This window comes from Oryzias latipes, chromosome 23, assembly GCF_002234675.1.
Source record: "Oryzias latipes chromosome 23, ASM223467v1".
NCBI classification, from domain to species: domain Eukaryota; kingdom Metazoa; phylum Chordata; class Actinopteri; order Beloniformes; family Adrianichthyidae; genus Oryzias; species Oryzias latipes.
The window spans coordinates 4,807,767-4,823,494 of record NC_019881.2 but is presented as its reverse complement, the minus strand read 5'-3'; the positions used below and the strand labels follow the sequence as shown (position 1 = coordinate 4,823,494).

Sequence of the window (15,728 nt, the reverse complement as noted above, 5' to 3'; positions counted from 1 at the left end):
CGCAGTTTTTCGAAGAAGTTATCATCTCATTCAAAACAGATATAGCTGTTTTCCGATGCTACTCATTCATGAGTAACAAGTTTACAGGCACCCTGCAGCAGTCTGTGCAACACAGTTTAGCGCTCGGAGTGAATCATGTTTGACACATCTTGACTTTATCGTCAAATAGGATGCTGGCGTGATTTTCTTTTTTAAAGCAAAATAACTTTGCAAATTTTCAAGCTGTTTTTTGGTCATTTTGAAGCAAAATTGGAGAAGACCGCTTACACACTGGCACAAAAATCCAAGTTTTCAATTTGTTTGTCACCAAACCTTTACGCATAGATTCTAGAAGGTCTGATTGAGCCATTTTTAAACAATGCAAACTTTGATTTTCTTACTTTAGAAGCTCTGGTGGCATCCCGCATTTTGTAGTAGCTGCAGTCGCTTAAGTGTGGCATTCTCAAATAAAAGAGAGAAGAAAATGGATAGTCTTTGGACTTGTTTGTTGGTGTTGCAGCAGGTCGCCTTTAGAGATCCAGATCCGCTGCGGCTGCTATCCCGTTAGGCTGCTGACTTCCCACTAAGTGTCTGCCTCTTCCTGCCCCCTCAGCAGAGTTTTATAGAGGGACTCTAAGTGAACTAATTAGGCCTACAGCTGGGAGTAAGTCCTCAAATTGCATAGCATGATAATCACTTCAAACGTCGGATTGTTAGATCACCCAGGGTTGTATCACTGCAGGATATTTGCCTTAAGCATATATCACTAATTCCTCTGGCCCGCCCACTCGTGTACGGACAGCCAATCACCGATCACCTCCCAAAGTCCTCTGCTGCCCAGCTTCAGGGGCTGTGGCAGCACAATTGACCCTTGTTCCCTATTTAGGGTTTTAAATATCTCAATGCCGTTTTTACCCATTCATTCAATAAAAACATAGGTGAAGAGTTGTAAAGTTTTCGCCTCCTTAAGGTCTTCTTTCCAATCCAAAAAGGTTATTTTAGGAGGTAACATCTCCCCTAAAATGCCTCATTTGTCTGGTTCTCATAAAGATGTCCACTGTTGCTGTTTATTGGTTAATGTGTCTCCAAGTATTCTTAGCAAGTACTCACTTTTGTCAGTTTAAAGTCTGTCTGGCAATTTTTTTCCCCTCTCTGGCGAGATTTGTACTGTTTTAAATGAGTGCTTTCTTTCCGACAGACCACAGTTAATCGATTTAAACGGAAAGGAACTCGGATAAGAACAAATACTGCCGTGACTGAAGTGACTGGGGAAGTGAAACCCTAAAAGACTTTATTTTATTCGTCTGTTGCATTCATGAGGACACATTTAGAGCACCGAGCTTTAGAAACAGGTGACAGATGTTTTTCATTTGGCAAATCAGAAAAATTAAAGGAAAGACACAAAGAAATCAATTTTTAGTAAATTAATGAAAATGTTTTCTCTCTCTCTCTCTCTCTCTCTCTCTCTCTCTCTCTCTCTCTATATATATATATATATATATACATACAGGGAACACATTTTACATTACAGTATGGTACTCACAGGGTATCTAAGTGGTAATAAATGTACTTTTATTGTACCTACTGGATACTTACTAGGTATTAATGCAATACCTACTGGGATTTACCATTGTCTGTATAAGAGAACTGGCCAAAGTAATCCCTCCGCCATCGCGTTATAAATCATGAAGTACCTGCAGGAAGCCCAAATCCCATTTTATTTATTTTTTTAGCTCTTACTCAGTCATTCTATTTATCCGTATCGCAGAACAATTGGGACTGAATTGGCTCAATTTTGCTGGAAGCGGAAGTAAGTTGTTTTCTATGGGTGACGTCACACTTGCTCAGTCTAGTTCTCATATACGGTTCCTTGAATTTAGTTGTTGACTCATTGTTTGGTATTTACCATGTGTAGCAAGATAGGTAAACAAATAAAGAAGTTCCCAGAATTTACTTTCTACTTAGTCAAATTTATGTGCATTTCATGGTACCCAACAAATGTAAGAGGACAGGTATTCACATAGTACTCAAGTACCTAATAAGTACAATAAAGACTTGTTTCCAGTGAGCAGTATGGTACAGTCCAGTCTGGTATTCAATTACAAAATAGATTCATTAAGCAGGACCGAACTGGACCAGGTTAGACCCCCGTTGCCCCAAACTGGCCTGGACCACTTAGTGGAAACAAGGGTCAAATGTACCACCAAAAATTCTATGTAAGTACTGTACTGTAAAAAAAGAAAGAAAAAAAAGAAGTTCCCAATTCCAGCTTTTCAGGTAGATTTGTATTTTTGCTGCACTGCACTGGAAAAACTGAAAGATTTTCATTTCAAAATAATCTTGGTTTGAGAAAACGTGTATTAGCGACTAGAATTTTTTTCCTTAAAATAGGAAAACTTGGTAAGACCATTTTTTCCTTACCTCATTGGCAGATTATGATTTATTTATTTTTTGCTTATTTAAAGAAAATCTACCAATGCGGTAACAACTTCTTACTTATTTTGCAGGGCCTGTTTTTGCGGTGTATCTTTCTCTAAGCTCATTGCTGATGAAAAGCAACATTTTTTGTTTTTGCATTACATGTCAGCAACACTCGGGAATCTCGGCTTTTAGCTGGCTGTACACCCTCACATTTCCCCTTATCAGCTGGACTGGTTTTCCTTTTTCACCACTCCTCAGCTCAACAAAGTACAAGCTCATCACAATACTCAACTTGTCAGTACTAACTGAGAGTTCTTATCTGGCTTCTTTTGGCCAAACAAGATCCCAGTTGTTTCCCAATCAACATTTTTCTTTTTTTTTTTCCACCGCTGAGAGCGGCAGAGATGCCTAAACTGCTGCACACCGCATCTGTGCTGTGTGATGGCGGATTGTCCTGGTTTCACTTCGACCCTCTCACTACTGTAAATGCCGGAGACACGCTTGTTATCCACTTAAGGGGATCTGATTAGATTTGAGCTGCAATGGTGCTTCAGTCACCGAGGCCAGTCGTAACAATGGCGGTCCTGTGAACGTGTGAAGCGGTAATTCTGAGAAGGATCAGTGGCTGCCACAAATGTAGGACAGGGACAGGAATGAGATAAAAATCGAACCAATCAAAGTTTGACTTTGGAGATTTGTGGCGTTTCTCAAAAATAGTTTTTTTTTTTTTAAAGGTGCTTTTTTTTTTCAGCACCTGCTTCAACAATCGCTGCACTGTTTAGGTTTACTGGCAGGGAAGAGGTCACAGGTTCACGCTTCATTTAAACACATTTACACGGTCAACGCTGGCATGCAAACCTGTAGCACACTAAAAAAAAAACGTATACTTCGTTGTTTTGTCAACCGAAACTTTTTATGTACATTTACCTTTACGGTACTATGATAATACAACCCCCGCCCCCGCCCCCCCCCCAAAAAAAATTGATCTTTTAATAATTAAACAGCAGAATCTTGCTAAAATCGTTATTCTTATTGGAACTAAAACAAGATGAGTAGATGACGGCCCATCCCCCACATGCACAGCCCATATAGCAATCTATTTTTTATTTTATTTTTCAAATGACAGTGCGCCTTGTAGAAATTGAGTGCTAGACGGTGCTGTGTCAAAATGTTTGGTAGGGTGTTATTGTTAATATGTGAACGCGGCAAACCTGTAATGGTGTTGGACTGTGTGATTTTTTTTTATTTTTTTTTACGTGTAAATAACAGAGTTGGGAGATTTTGTTGTCACAGTAACTTCGGTTTAAGCGCTATCGATCTGGATTACTAGTGTTGCAAACAAGGTTGGGAGTTATAGTATAAATATACTAACTTGGCTAACACAGCTAACGCTTCTAAAGTGACCAACACGTAGCTGAGTCAGACTGTTTTTTATTTTTAAACAAGCAATTTTGAGAGTTACTCAGCGATTTGTAGAAATGTTTGGGTGTTTTTGTGTATACGCTAATGCGACTAACGTGTAAAGGTGTCTTTACAAACATTTTAAAAAACAAGCTTGGTCACAGTAACGTTTGTTTTAGCGGTATCTGTCTGTTTTTTTACATGTTGCAAACAAGGTTGGGAGTAAACAAGTATTGTAAATACGATAACGTAACTAACGCTCCTAACACAGCTAATATGTAGCTGTGTTGGACTGCGTTTTTACAAATAAGCAATTTTGACGGAAACATGGCGCTCTGTTGAAATGTTTGGTTGTATATAATTATGAATACGCGATGCAGCTAACGTGTAGTTGCGAAGGACTATTATATGTTACTAACAAGCTTGGGAGTTAGTTTAGTAACAGTCACATCTGTTTTGGTGGTAACAGCCTGTTTTTTATGTTTTGCGAACAAGGTTGGGAGTTAAAGGTATTGTGATACATAAACGCGGCTAATGCTTCTAACGTGGCTAACATGTAGCTTTTGTCGGATTGTGTTTTTCTTGTTACTAACAAGGTTGGAAGTTAGCGTAGTCACAGTAAAAAAAAAATTAGCGATATCAGTTTGGTTTTTTACGTTTTGCGAACAAGGTTGGGAGTTAAAGGTATTGTGATGCATAAACGCGGCTAATGTTTCTAACGTGGCTAACATGTAGCTTTTGTCGGACTTTGTTTTTCTTGTTACTAACAAGGTTGGAAGTTAGAGTAGTCACAGTAACATTTGTTTAGCGTTATCAGTTTGGTTTTTTACGTGTTGCAAACAAGGTTGGGAGTTACAGATATTGTCAATACGCTAACGCTTCTAACATAGCTAATGCTAAGTGTGTAACAAACAAGTTCTAGAGTTACTGTGAAGACAGTAAAGTCTTACTCACAAAATCTCAGACTTTTTGTCTCAATCATTACGCCTTTTAGTTCAGTGCACCTTCTATAATATATGATATAAGTTTGAAAATAGGTCATTCATTGACGCAGCGCGCTATAGTGCAAAGAATACTGGAATCCAATCCAACAAAACACCACACCGTGAAATTGCAAGAACGCATAGCAACTTCTGCAAACCGTTTTGTTTCACCCACAAGGTAAAACGTCCTCTAGCTTTGTCCTAGACCTTCCAGTCCAAAGTGTTGCAATCTCTTGCACTCCGTTCCCCTTCTGTTTGCGTGATGCAATTGACAGTGATCGTTTACCTTTTTGTAGCAAAAAGGTGGATTGCTGTTCTCCCCTCTGAAATGCTTCGCTCCCAGTGTCATTCTAAAAAACGAGACCTCATACCTTTTTTTTTCCTTCTTCGTCTTCTTCTTCTAAATCAAACGCTCTTGCCAAACTTAGTTTCAGTCTTACCCAAGTTCTTCTTTCACTTCAGAAAAATCCATCAGCTTATGAAACACTGGGGACATTAGTCAGATGTACAAATTGTGGGCAAACTTTGTAGGAGGCTTGGGTTCATTTCTGCAAAAAAAAAATCTATAGAATGAGTTAAAGAATGCAGACTGGAAATATAGATTCATGACCTGAGATGAAAGTAGAAACAAAAAGTCATCAGTATTTTTTGGGAGATTTTGCTGACCCTTATAGCCAACGTATAAGCACACACTTGCAAAATCTGCAAGGATATACGATTAAGACCGTGAATTGATCAAGAAATGTGCAATCCCTAATGGATACTCAGTTACTATCATTGAAAGAACTTATCTTATATTAATAAAGTGCAGTAACCCATCCGTGCAAACAAAAACACACAAAACCTTTTTTGGAACGTGATAAACCATTTAATTCCCCACCCCGTATCTGTGCTGCAACCCCCGCCCCTACCTGCACGAGCTGGATCTCTGTCAAAGTGACCACGTTGACCACACAACAGCGGCTCATGGCTCGGCAGAATGGCAGCGTCTCCCACCGCAGCAGATTCTCCCAGAAGAACAACTGTCACCGCAGCGATGCCTGACGCCAGACACGGGCGCAAGAAGAGGAAGAAAACGAGAGGTGCAGCAAGCCCCCTTCCTGAGCTTTTGCAGAAATATCAGAAAGGAAGGCATGACACATCAGCTTATTTGGGAGCTGCAGGGTCTACTTCCTGTGTGTGTGTGTGATAATATGTGTTCATGTTTTTTGGTTTAGAGAAAGAAAGAAAAAAAAAGAAAAAAGGCCTGACAGAGGCAAAAAAAAATCCAGATGACAGTTTGGAGGTTGGAAGGTGCATGTGTAGAAATGAAAAAAGTTGACAGAAAGCAAGTTCCTGCTTGTGGATCACTATGACTTCCTGCTTGCAGGAGATCCAGCTCAGCTCAGCACATTTTCCCAGGTTATCTTCACGACACCGACTTCCTGTGGAAGTCCATTTAACCACAACAGTCAGAGTCTTGCAAAGCAGACATTACAGATGCTGAGGTGGGCTAAACGTGGGTTTTAAAGGTCCCTCATGCCATGACAGCTTAAGGCCGTGTCACTCAGCCACTACTTACATTTTGCACATTTTCCACAAATGAAATTTCGGTCTTTCGTGATACACGCGTGATAATTCATCAGTGTTTCTTGGGTTCGTCATTCGTCAATGTGCGTCGAGGGTTTCGGCCGAAGGGTCTTTATGTGAATTCGCTTTTGAGCTCTTCAAAATCTTTGGTTTGTTGAAAATTTGTGTTTATGCATATTTTATGTAGTTTATATGCAATTATTACATAAATCTTGTGCAATTGTGTGTGATTTTTTTCAAGATGTATATGCAAATTTGTGGCTTTCTACGACCTTTTCACGTATGTCTAACTGACTTTTCATGCATGTACACGATGCATAACTTTTATACCATGTATACCCACATATACCGTCAAAATTACATAATTGACGCACAAATCACTGATGAGTTTTAGATAAACAGAGCAATAATCCCACACCGTTCATGCATGATAAGCGTATTAGGTGGCTTTTATGTTGATTTACGTGTTCTTTCCGTGTTTTATTTGTAATATATCTGGGAAAATTTCCCATAAAGACCTCAACTTTTCTCACTTTTACCACATGTATTCACATATGACCAATATTCATCTGTGTAAAATGTACATAGTGACATGGCCTTCAGATTACATCAATCGCAATTATTCCTCAATGTTCAAATGGTTGGCACTTCTGAGTATCAAAAGGGGCGTCATCCATGACCAAATCCAAGTCACTGATTGGTGTTTAGAACGTGGAAGCCCAAAACTTGCATTCACATGTTTAGGTGGACTTTATATTGGAAGTGGTTGCTTGAACCCACTTTGCCGAAGGCTGTGTGAATGCTATCTATTAACGTACATTGTACGGATGAGGAGACGATTCTTGTCTTCTGAACGTTAAAGTTTATTCTCTCGTGTGCCAACTGACTAATCACCGTATATATATACACAACAACCAGACCATGCCCTTAGCAACTGCAAAGCCTGTTGGGTGTGAAGCCTAAAAGTAAGGGTAACATTACAATATATGCAACACACAATGCTCACACTATAATTTCTTGTGGGAAATTTCCTTTTTTTTTTTTATTAGTCATTGTGACCATTTTTGTAATTCTGTTCCAATGCTGCTAAAACAGGCTAGTTGGTAATTCCTTTTTCTACATTTACCCCCACTGTGTAAATGAGTCACATGCTTTACACGCGGCCTATACTTTAGAACCGCACAAAAAGACGTATGGACTTTACTCTTTTGATCACAGACTTCTCAGCAGGAGATCCTCACAAGTTGAAGTTTTCCATACCAAACCACAATCTTAGCCAAAGAGCGGCGCACAATATTGTAAAAGTCACCCTGACCCAAATTCTGGACAGTGTGGGAATGGATTTCAAACCTGAAGTTTTAAACTCATTGCTGATTCAACAATTATCAAAAACAGAAACTGTATGCAAACTCTTTGATACCCTATAATAAACACATCAAAATGAATTTTAGGACACTGAATGTGATAACGCAAATTGAATCACAATGATCAGGTTAAAGCATGCCGATATAGATTGTGTTTTTTTTTAAAGAAGTCTTCTCTGCTGTTTAATTGGAGTTTGTTCTGCACATGTTCATAGAAGATGATTCAATTACACATTGGCCACTTTTCGTGTATAGCATTGATAGAGTTGTATGTCAATTGTTATTGAATGCAAGCTCAGCAATTATTCTTGCTTCTTGTCTCAATAGCTTGCATATTTGGCTGATTTGACATTTTTCCCCCCTCTTGTACCATTACCCATGTGTGCATTTGTCTACATTTTTTGTTTATTTGATGTCTTCTTTGTGTACGCTCTGGCAGGGCTTTCTTCCGAATCCTGGCTGGCCATTTTTGGCTCGTCTTGGGGGGAGCCACAAGTGCTCACCTTTGTTATTCCCCATGCAGGGCATGTTTTAAACATCAGGCACTTCCTGTAAGAGCTGGCCGGCTTCTGAGACAACACTTCAAAGTGCAGCTCCCACATCTGAGGAGTGTTTTATCCTGCTAGAAAAGGAATGCATAATGGACACAGCACCACTGCACTTTTAATGATTCTCATATGAATTAAATATTGCGGCTATTTTAACTGGATTACTCGTGAAATTGTGTGTGGTGGTGTGCCCTTGTTGCTTTGATGACACATTGGGTTTAAGAACAGTAATGTTACATTAAATGGAAATATATATATATATATTTGAAGCAAAAACATCAACTAGTTAAATATTTCTGTAAAAAAACTAACTGCAATTTTATCATTTTCCGTTTTAATTTTAGAGAAAAGTCTTGCATTATTTTGGGCCCAATATGACATAAGCTTTCCAATAATGCAGAAAATATAGTAGCTAACTTTACCCCCCCCCCCCCCCCCCCCACACACACACACACACATTTATAAAAAATACATATTTTTCAAAGTTACGTAAACAACTGTGTTACTGTGGGAGTTGGGATAAGGAGGAAAAAGAGGGCGGATGCGCAGCAGCCTTTCCCTTTAGTGAGTAAAGAGAAGATGCAATTAGTCAAAATGGACTAATACAATTTTTGCAGCTAAGTCAGTTAGGGCATTTTATTCTCCTCTGTGAGCGGTTGAAAAGAAGGCTGTTCACAGGAACACCTGAAAGGTTGTAGCCCCTCTGCACACGCGCTCAGATTCTTCCAGGCACGCACAGACATACCAGTAGACAGGGGTTAAACTGGGTCAGAACACAGATGCTCTCAAAAAGAAAAAATATATATATATATATATATATATATATATCTATATATAGATAGATAGATATATATCTATATTTATAGATAGATAGATAGATAGATAGATAGATAGATAGATAGATAGATAGATAGATAGATAGATAGATAGATAGATAGATAGATAGATAGATAGATAGATAGATAGATAGATAGATAGTGTTGCATAAAGTGTTGCAAATCAGCGTATAACTGTGTTTCTCCGCCACTGGAATTACGCTGGTTGCATAAATAGTCGAAGACTTATGGGGGTCCAAAACTAAAAAGTCAACGCTGGAGCTAAAGTTCAGATACGAAGCTCTGTTCACACCACCGCCCTCTGAAACAGCTACTTCCAAGGCAAAGGCTATGTAAATGCACCTTTCAGGCTTCTGCGTTTAAAACTCACATGTAGCCACGCACGTTTATAACCCTTGTGCCATCTTGTGGGGTTCAGATGACCCGATCCTTACATCGGCGTCTTACCCCTACCATGATAAAGGTGGATAAAGGTGAAAAGGATTTCATGTAATCCATGGACGCCAGTAAAGATTACAAATCATTGAAGAAAAAAGCTTCAGTGCACTGTCTAGTAGGGCAACTTAACATGCCTTGGATAGCCCAAGGGTTAAGACAGTTATTACTTTAAAAAATTACAACATTTGGTCCTTGACAGACATGCCAGGCGTTTGGGAACTCATCATGGAGGACAAATTAAATGCAGTTTGTTCCCGGCCAGAATTACATCATATACGTAGTTTCATGTATCGGAATAAGGCTGTGAAAAAAGATTTGCACCGCTTCAACATTTCGCACCAAGCTTCTTCCGATTGTAGGTGGTGGACATGCACTAGTAAACAGTAGAAAACGAAGAAGAAGCCCCTCCCTGTTTGTCTAGTGTGAACACCATGGACTAAAAGTGCCTTGAATATGCGTCAAATGCCCAGTGTGGACGTAAAAAAACAAAGTTTGCATCAAAAATAAACAAATGTCACAGCATGGAAACCTGATTTACTTGTGTATCTGGCTTTTGGAATAAAGGCTCAAGTAATTGAAGATGGTTTTCCACATTCAACCTTTATTTAACTATCTTTTTTGAATGTTTTCCATTATTTATAGCAGTTTATACCGCATTTCCTGGCTGAACTGCTCAGAACGTCATGCCAGCATAAATTTCCTAAGGATTACGATGTGCTGGGAAAAATGAAAGACTTTAACAAACAAAAATGTCTTAGTTAACTTGTTGCCTTATTTTATTTCCGTTTCCGCAGGGCTCATGTGAGTCAATGGAAACAGTTGTTCAGACGTAACAGAACTGACTTGATTTATCGTTTCCTTGTGAGTAATTAAGGAATAAATCTTTTTTTTTTTGAATGATGTATCAAAGACAAAAATCTTTAAAGATAAGAAGTTTGGCGATTGGGTCTTAGTCACATGAATAATATTTAAACATTTTGAAATTTCTGATGAAAAATTAATACGATTTTAAGCAACATCTCCTTCATTAATAAAGAAATCTGTTAAAGGCAGGGTAAAAATAAGGAACAAAGCAGAGGTGAGGCTAAGGTTATTTTGCGGTGTTATAACACTGAAAGAGGAACCTCATACTTGGCCTCACTGTCCAGTAACCTGAAACAGCATGTGATGGTGTTTGTTGTATAAAGATAAAATCTTTTCCAATTAGTTTTAATCATTCTATTTTGAGTAAATGTGTGATAATAAATGTTTCTGTTAAATAACTAATTGTATATGGTTATATTTAATGAAGGTGGTAATAGGGCTTGTAAAGAAATAATTGCTTAGATATTCAGCTGCATAGTGTTAACATTTATCAAACTAAGATCGTATTTGGGATGTAAAAAATACAATGGGCGGGGCCACAAGCTCATCTCCATTCTGAGTGAGAGGCTGTAAGCTAGTGGGAGAGCATTTAAAAAAGCAGAAAAGCAGTCACTGTGCTGCTTTTCCCTTTTTCCTATATGTATGCCAACCAGTGCTGTATGCGATGGAGATGTCAATTTCCATGCGGGAACCTCCCAAATGGATGAATAAAGTTGTCTATCTATCTATCTATCTCTCACTTATGTGTGATAGGAAAGCGGGGACATTTGTATAAACCCCTTTTTGTTTTGTTTTTATTTATTTATTCCATTTTATGTTTTAAATATACTTCTACTTTTTCTTTTTTCCCAGTGGGAAGAGAGAGGGGAAAGGTGTGAAAAAGAAAAAAGAATGTTTTTAATGAACTACTGCCTTTCTATAGAAACTATGTTCTCGAAAACAACAGCTTTTTTGATTTGGGCATTCAATAATCATTAAAAAATACCACTGGGAACGCTTTAAAGATGGCTAAAAAGAGGATCAGAGTGGGACTTTAAAGTTGACTACAAACAAAAACACCAGGAAAAACTAGTCTAAATGATTTAATCAAATTAGAAAACTGTATTTAAAAACTAACAATAAAATTGGTAAAGGATATAAGCCAATGGAAAAAAAACCATCAGGCATTATTTAAAAAAGCAGATTGAGAAAGGGCTGTTATAAATATAGTATTGGAAATAGTTTTTTTTTAAGTCTTAGAACTTTATGACTCAAATTTAAAAATTGAATTACGTAAATTATCTTTATCAAGTCATTAGTATTTATTTCCTTTGATAGCTGAAGACACTAGAAACATTTTTCCGAAGGAAACCGTATCTCACAAGCTGTCATTTAAATAAAAAAGGCTTGTCCATTTTCATTACCATAATTTGTTTGACCTTTTTTGGGACATCATTTGTTCTGCTATTTTGTTGCCTTTATTTTATTTCCCCAAAAAATTTAGGCTCTTTTCAATTCAATTTATAACATTTATATAAATTTGTTAAGTCTACACTATATTTCTGAATAATCTTTTTCTGTCTTTTTGGATTACTAAAACCATTTTTACACTCATTTAATTTTGGCAACTATTTAAGTTAATAAGCTTTAATAAAGTTATAGTTCTCTTTTCCACTGGCTTAGGTGCAGTGTGGTGTTTAATGTATCATAACAGCAACTGTAAAATAAGCAGTAAAAACAGTTAAACCTTTTTGAGGTAATTTATCGTAACGTTATTCAGCAAATCCCTGGTCTTGATTTTACAAAGAACAACAAACTCCATAATGACTTTTGAAGGCATAAATGACATCAGAGTGAAGATCCGGCCGTCTACCGCCAACATAAAGTGCATTTGTCGGCTAAATTTGTGAGACACTGTTCAAAAGCTTTTGGTGGACATATATTGATTAGTTGTCCTCCAACTCCCCCACTTTTTTTTCCTTAACTTGATTGTGGAAAATTAAATAATGCAATAGCTGTTTAATGAGAACTAAGCAGAAAATTAAATCAACTTTGACCTTACCGTAGCTAATAATATATGGATTGTGTTGCAGACAAAGAGACGTTTGTTTGCTGGTCTTGGCTATCTCTGTCCTCCTGCTGTTTAAACGACTGAGCTGCTGTGGTAGAAAGTGGAGTGCCAAAGCGCCTTTACCCAGCATGACAAGACGATGAAGGATAAAAGGAGAGTCCAAGGGGCAAAATCAGCAATCAGCTAAATCAAAAAGTTAGTGAAGTTTAAAATTATCTTATTTAATTCACATCAAGGGTGGCCTGTCTTAGAAGAAAGACTGAAAAGAAATTCCCACAGAACAAGAAATAGACAGATGGTATAAAATTTTACCAATAAAAACCTTATCTGCCTTGCTGGATCAAGCTATAAGTAGCAGATTATAGATAGCTAATTGCAACAAATAGAGTCTGTTCATTTTTGTTCAAACTTTAGTTAGAAATTTAGGCTGTGTCAGATATTCCCACCCTAATCCCTAATTACTAAAAAACTACACAGTATGGGACTATCTAGTGCCCTGATTTAAAAGCAATTCGGACACCGTGCTAACTTCTTTTTTTTTTTTTACAGCAAATACAATGTCATCGATTTCACGAAGTTAAAATTTAATTGATCTTAGGGTTTTGCAACGATCATTGATGAATCCACTGAGTTCTGAGGATGAAAGTGTTGACATTTTAGTAAAAAAAATACATTTAAACACATTTTCTTTGCAAAAATTGTTTAGACGCAATGCATTGTAGTTTATATTCACCAATCTAGCGAGCATCGATGCACACTGCTTTTTCGCAGACTTCTGGGAAATTTCTAGGGCACTTGATTTTGGAATTGTGGATTCAGACAGCACTAGAAAATGGCGAACGCACTATATAGTGAGTAGTGAAGACACAACCTTAGTCATCTGTATTTTGGAGTTACAGCTCAATATACAACTCAGATTCAAAACAAGTATAAAAAAAATCCTCAAAAATTATTGCCCAATTTATTTTGCTCTATTTTGATAGAAATTAAAAGCTGATAAACTGGTTCGTAGTTTATCGTGGGAGTTATGTTCTATAAGCTAACCCACGAAATCTGTGACACAGAATTACAAGAATTCTAGATGTTTTAAGGCTGTAAAACCCCTCACTTCACACTTTATGCACTTTTCTCAGACAGACATGAATATTTTTTTAAATAATGAAACCAAAAATCTGATCACGATCAAAGATCTATATAGATGGCGCAAATTGAAAGCATTCTGTACAGGAGACAATCAAGGCATGGAGATTGATTGACAAGGTGTACAGCCAATCAGGAGGCAGAACACAGTGCACTGCTAAAAAAAACAAGACAAAAAAAAACAACATTCTTTTAACTACAATAATCTCTCATATTCTCGTTTTAAAGTGGTTTCATTTAAAATTTTGCCTTTTTTTGAACTGTTATTTTACAGTTAAAGTTTAACTTGTTCGTTTTTGTTTTTCAAATTCTCCGAAAAATATATTTTATTATGCAAGTCTTCTTATGTTAAGAAACAATAGAAATAAAACTGAGGAATCAACCTGTTTCTCGCCTGGATTTAAATCAAAATAAATGTTTTCGTAGCTAATGTGTATGAAATACTAAAGGCACGAAACGGTAAATCTAACAATTGAAAATGGGTGATGGCTATTTCAATGTTGATATTACTACTAAACACGTTTTCTTTGAAGAGATATTTAGACGACAATCCCTATTGGAGGCTAAAAAATAGAAGGTTGAAATTTAACCAAAGTCAGGATGCTCTATGATTAATAAGGATAAACGTTTTCTAATAAAAAAGCCTTAACCAAAAGCATTAGAATGTGCCAACAATAGCTTTTCCAAACTGATGTCTAAAAATAAATCTCAGTTCTATAGATTTTTTGAAGACTACAAATGATATTTAAGCTTAAAAATGATCTGTTTTGGTTTGGAAATGATTATCCTACAGTATTAAATTAAATCATCTTTTATGTAAGTTATTCCTTTAGTGCTCATTTTAGTATTCAAAATACATGTCTTTGTACCACTTAAAAATTATATATATATATATATATATAAATAAATATCATATAAATATAAATATATGTCAGGCATCATTGCAACCAAGATAAATAGGCACATGGATCAATTCATGAGTAACACACAGAAGGGCATTGGTAGAGACTCCAAAGGAGCCAAACACCAACTCCTGGTCGACAGAACAGTCTCTCAAGACTGTAAGTCACGACACACCAACCTGTGCACAGCCTGGATTGATTACAAGAAGGCCTATGACTCAATGCCACACACATGGATCACTGAATGCTTGGAGCTGTACAAAGTCAACAGGACTCTAAGAGCCTTCATAGGAAACTCAATGAAGCTGTGGAAACCACCCTTGAAGCCAATGGGAAGCCACTTGCACAAGTGTCCATCAAATGTGGTATATACCAAGGTGATGCTCTGTCCCCACTGCTGTTCTGCATAGGTCTGAACCACCTCAGCCAAATAATAACCAAGACTGGCTATGGATACTGAAGGAATTTATATTTTTTACCGACTCAGAAATGGGGCCAACATCATTCACCTCCTATACATGGATGACATCAAGCTATATGCTAAGAGCGAGCGTGACATTGACTCCCTGATCCACACCACCAGGATCTACAGTACTGACATTGGGATGTCATTCGGGCTCGAGAAATGTAGCCGGATGGTGACTAAGAGAGGCAAGGTAGTCCACACAGGAGGGGTCTCACTCCCAGAAGGAACAATAACAGACATCGAGGACAGTTACAAGTACCTTGGAATTCTGCAGGCAAATGGCAACCTTGAGCAGGCAACAAGGAAAGCTGCAACAGCTAAATACCTCCAACGAGTAAGGCAGGTCCTGAGAACCTCATGGGAGGACAAACCCCTGCATGGGATGTACCACCGGACCATAACTGAAGTGGCTGATATCAAGAAGTCCTACCAATGGCTAGAAAGGGCTGGCCTACAGGACAGCACTGAAGCACTCATCCTGGCAGCTCAGGAACAAGCCCTGAGCACCAGAGCAATAGAGGCTCAGATCTACCACACCAGACAAGACCCAAGGTGTAGGCTGTGTAAAGAGGCGCCTGAAACAATCCAGCACATAACTGCAGGGTGTAAGATGCTGGCAGGTAAAGCTTACATGGAGCGCCACAATCAAGTGGCTGGAATAATATACAGGAACATGTGTGCAGAATATGAACTGGAAACCCCAAGATCAAAATGGGAAACACCTCCGAAGGTGGTAGAGAATGAAAGGGCAAAGATCCTGTGGGACT

At 37.8% G+C, this 15,728-nt stretch overlaps 1 protein-coding gene across 10 annotated transcripts in view; it reads right to left on the bottom strand.

Moving 5' to 3' along the window:
• tfec (transcription factor EC) overlaps positions 1-15,728 on the bottom strand; it is a 43,183-nt gene that overhangs the window by 10,088 nt on the left and 17,367 nt on the right. For 2 of the 10 annotated variants that reach the window (XM_011490900.3, XM_011490907.3), the window contains exon 1: positions 381-5,665. The exons of 4 other annotated variants lie outside the window; for them this stretch is intronic. In XM_011490900.3, coding sequence (XP_011489202.1) covers positions 381-440 — 60 coding nt within the window. In that variant the 5' untranslated portion in view covers positions 441-5,665. Of the gene's footprint in view, positions 1-380; positions 5,666-5,695; positions 5,904-15,728 lie in introns of those variants that run through there. 4 more of the 10 variants (XM_011490901.2, XM_011490904.3, XM_011490899.3 and 1 more) reach the window with 4 other exon arrangements.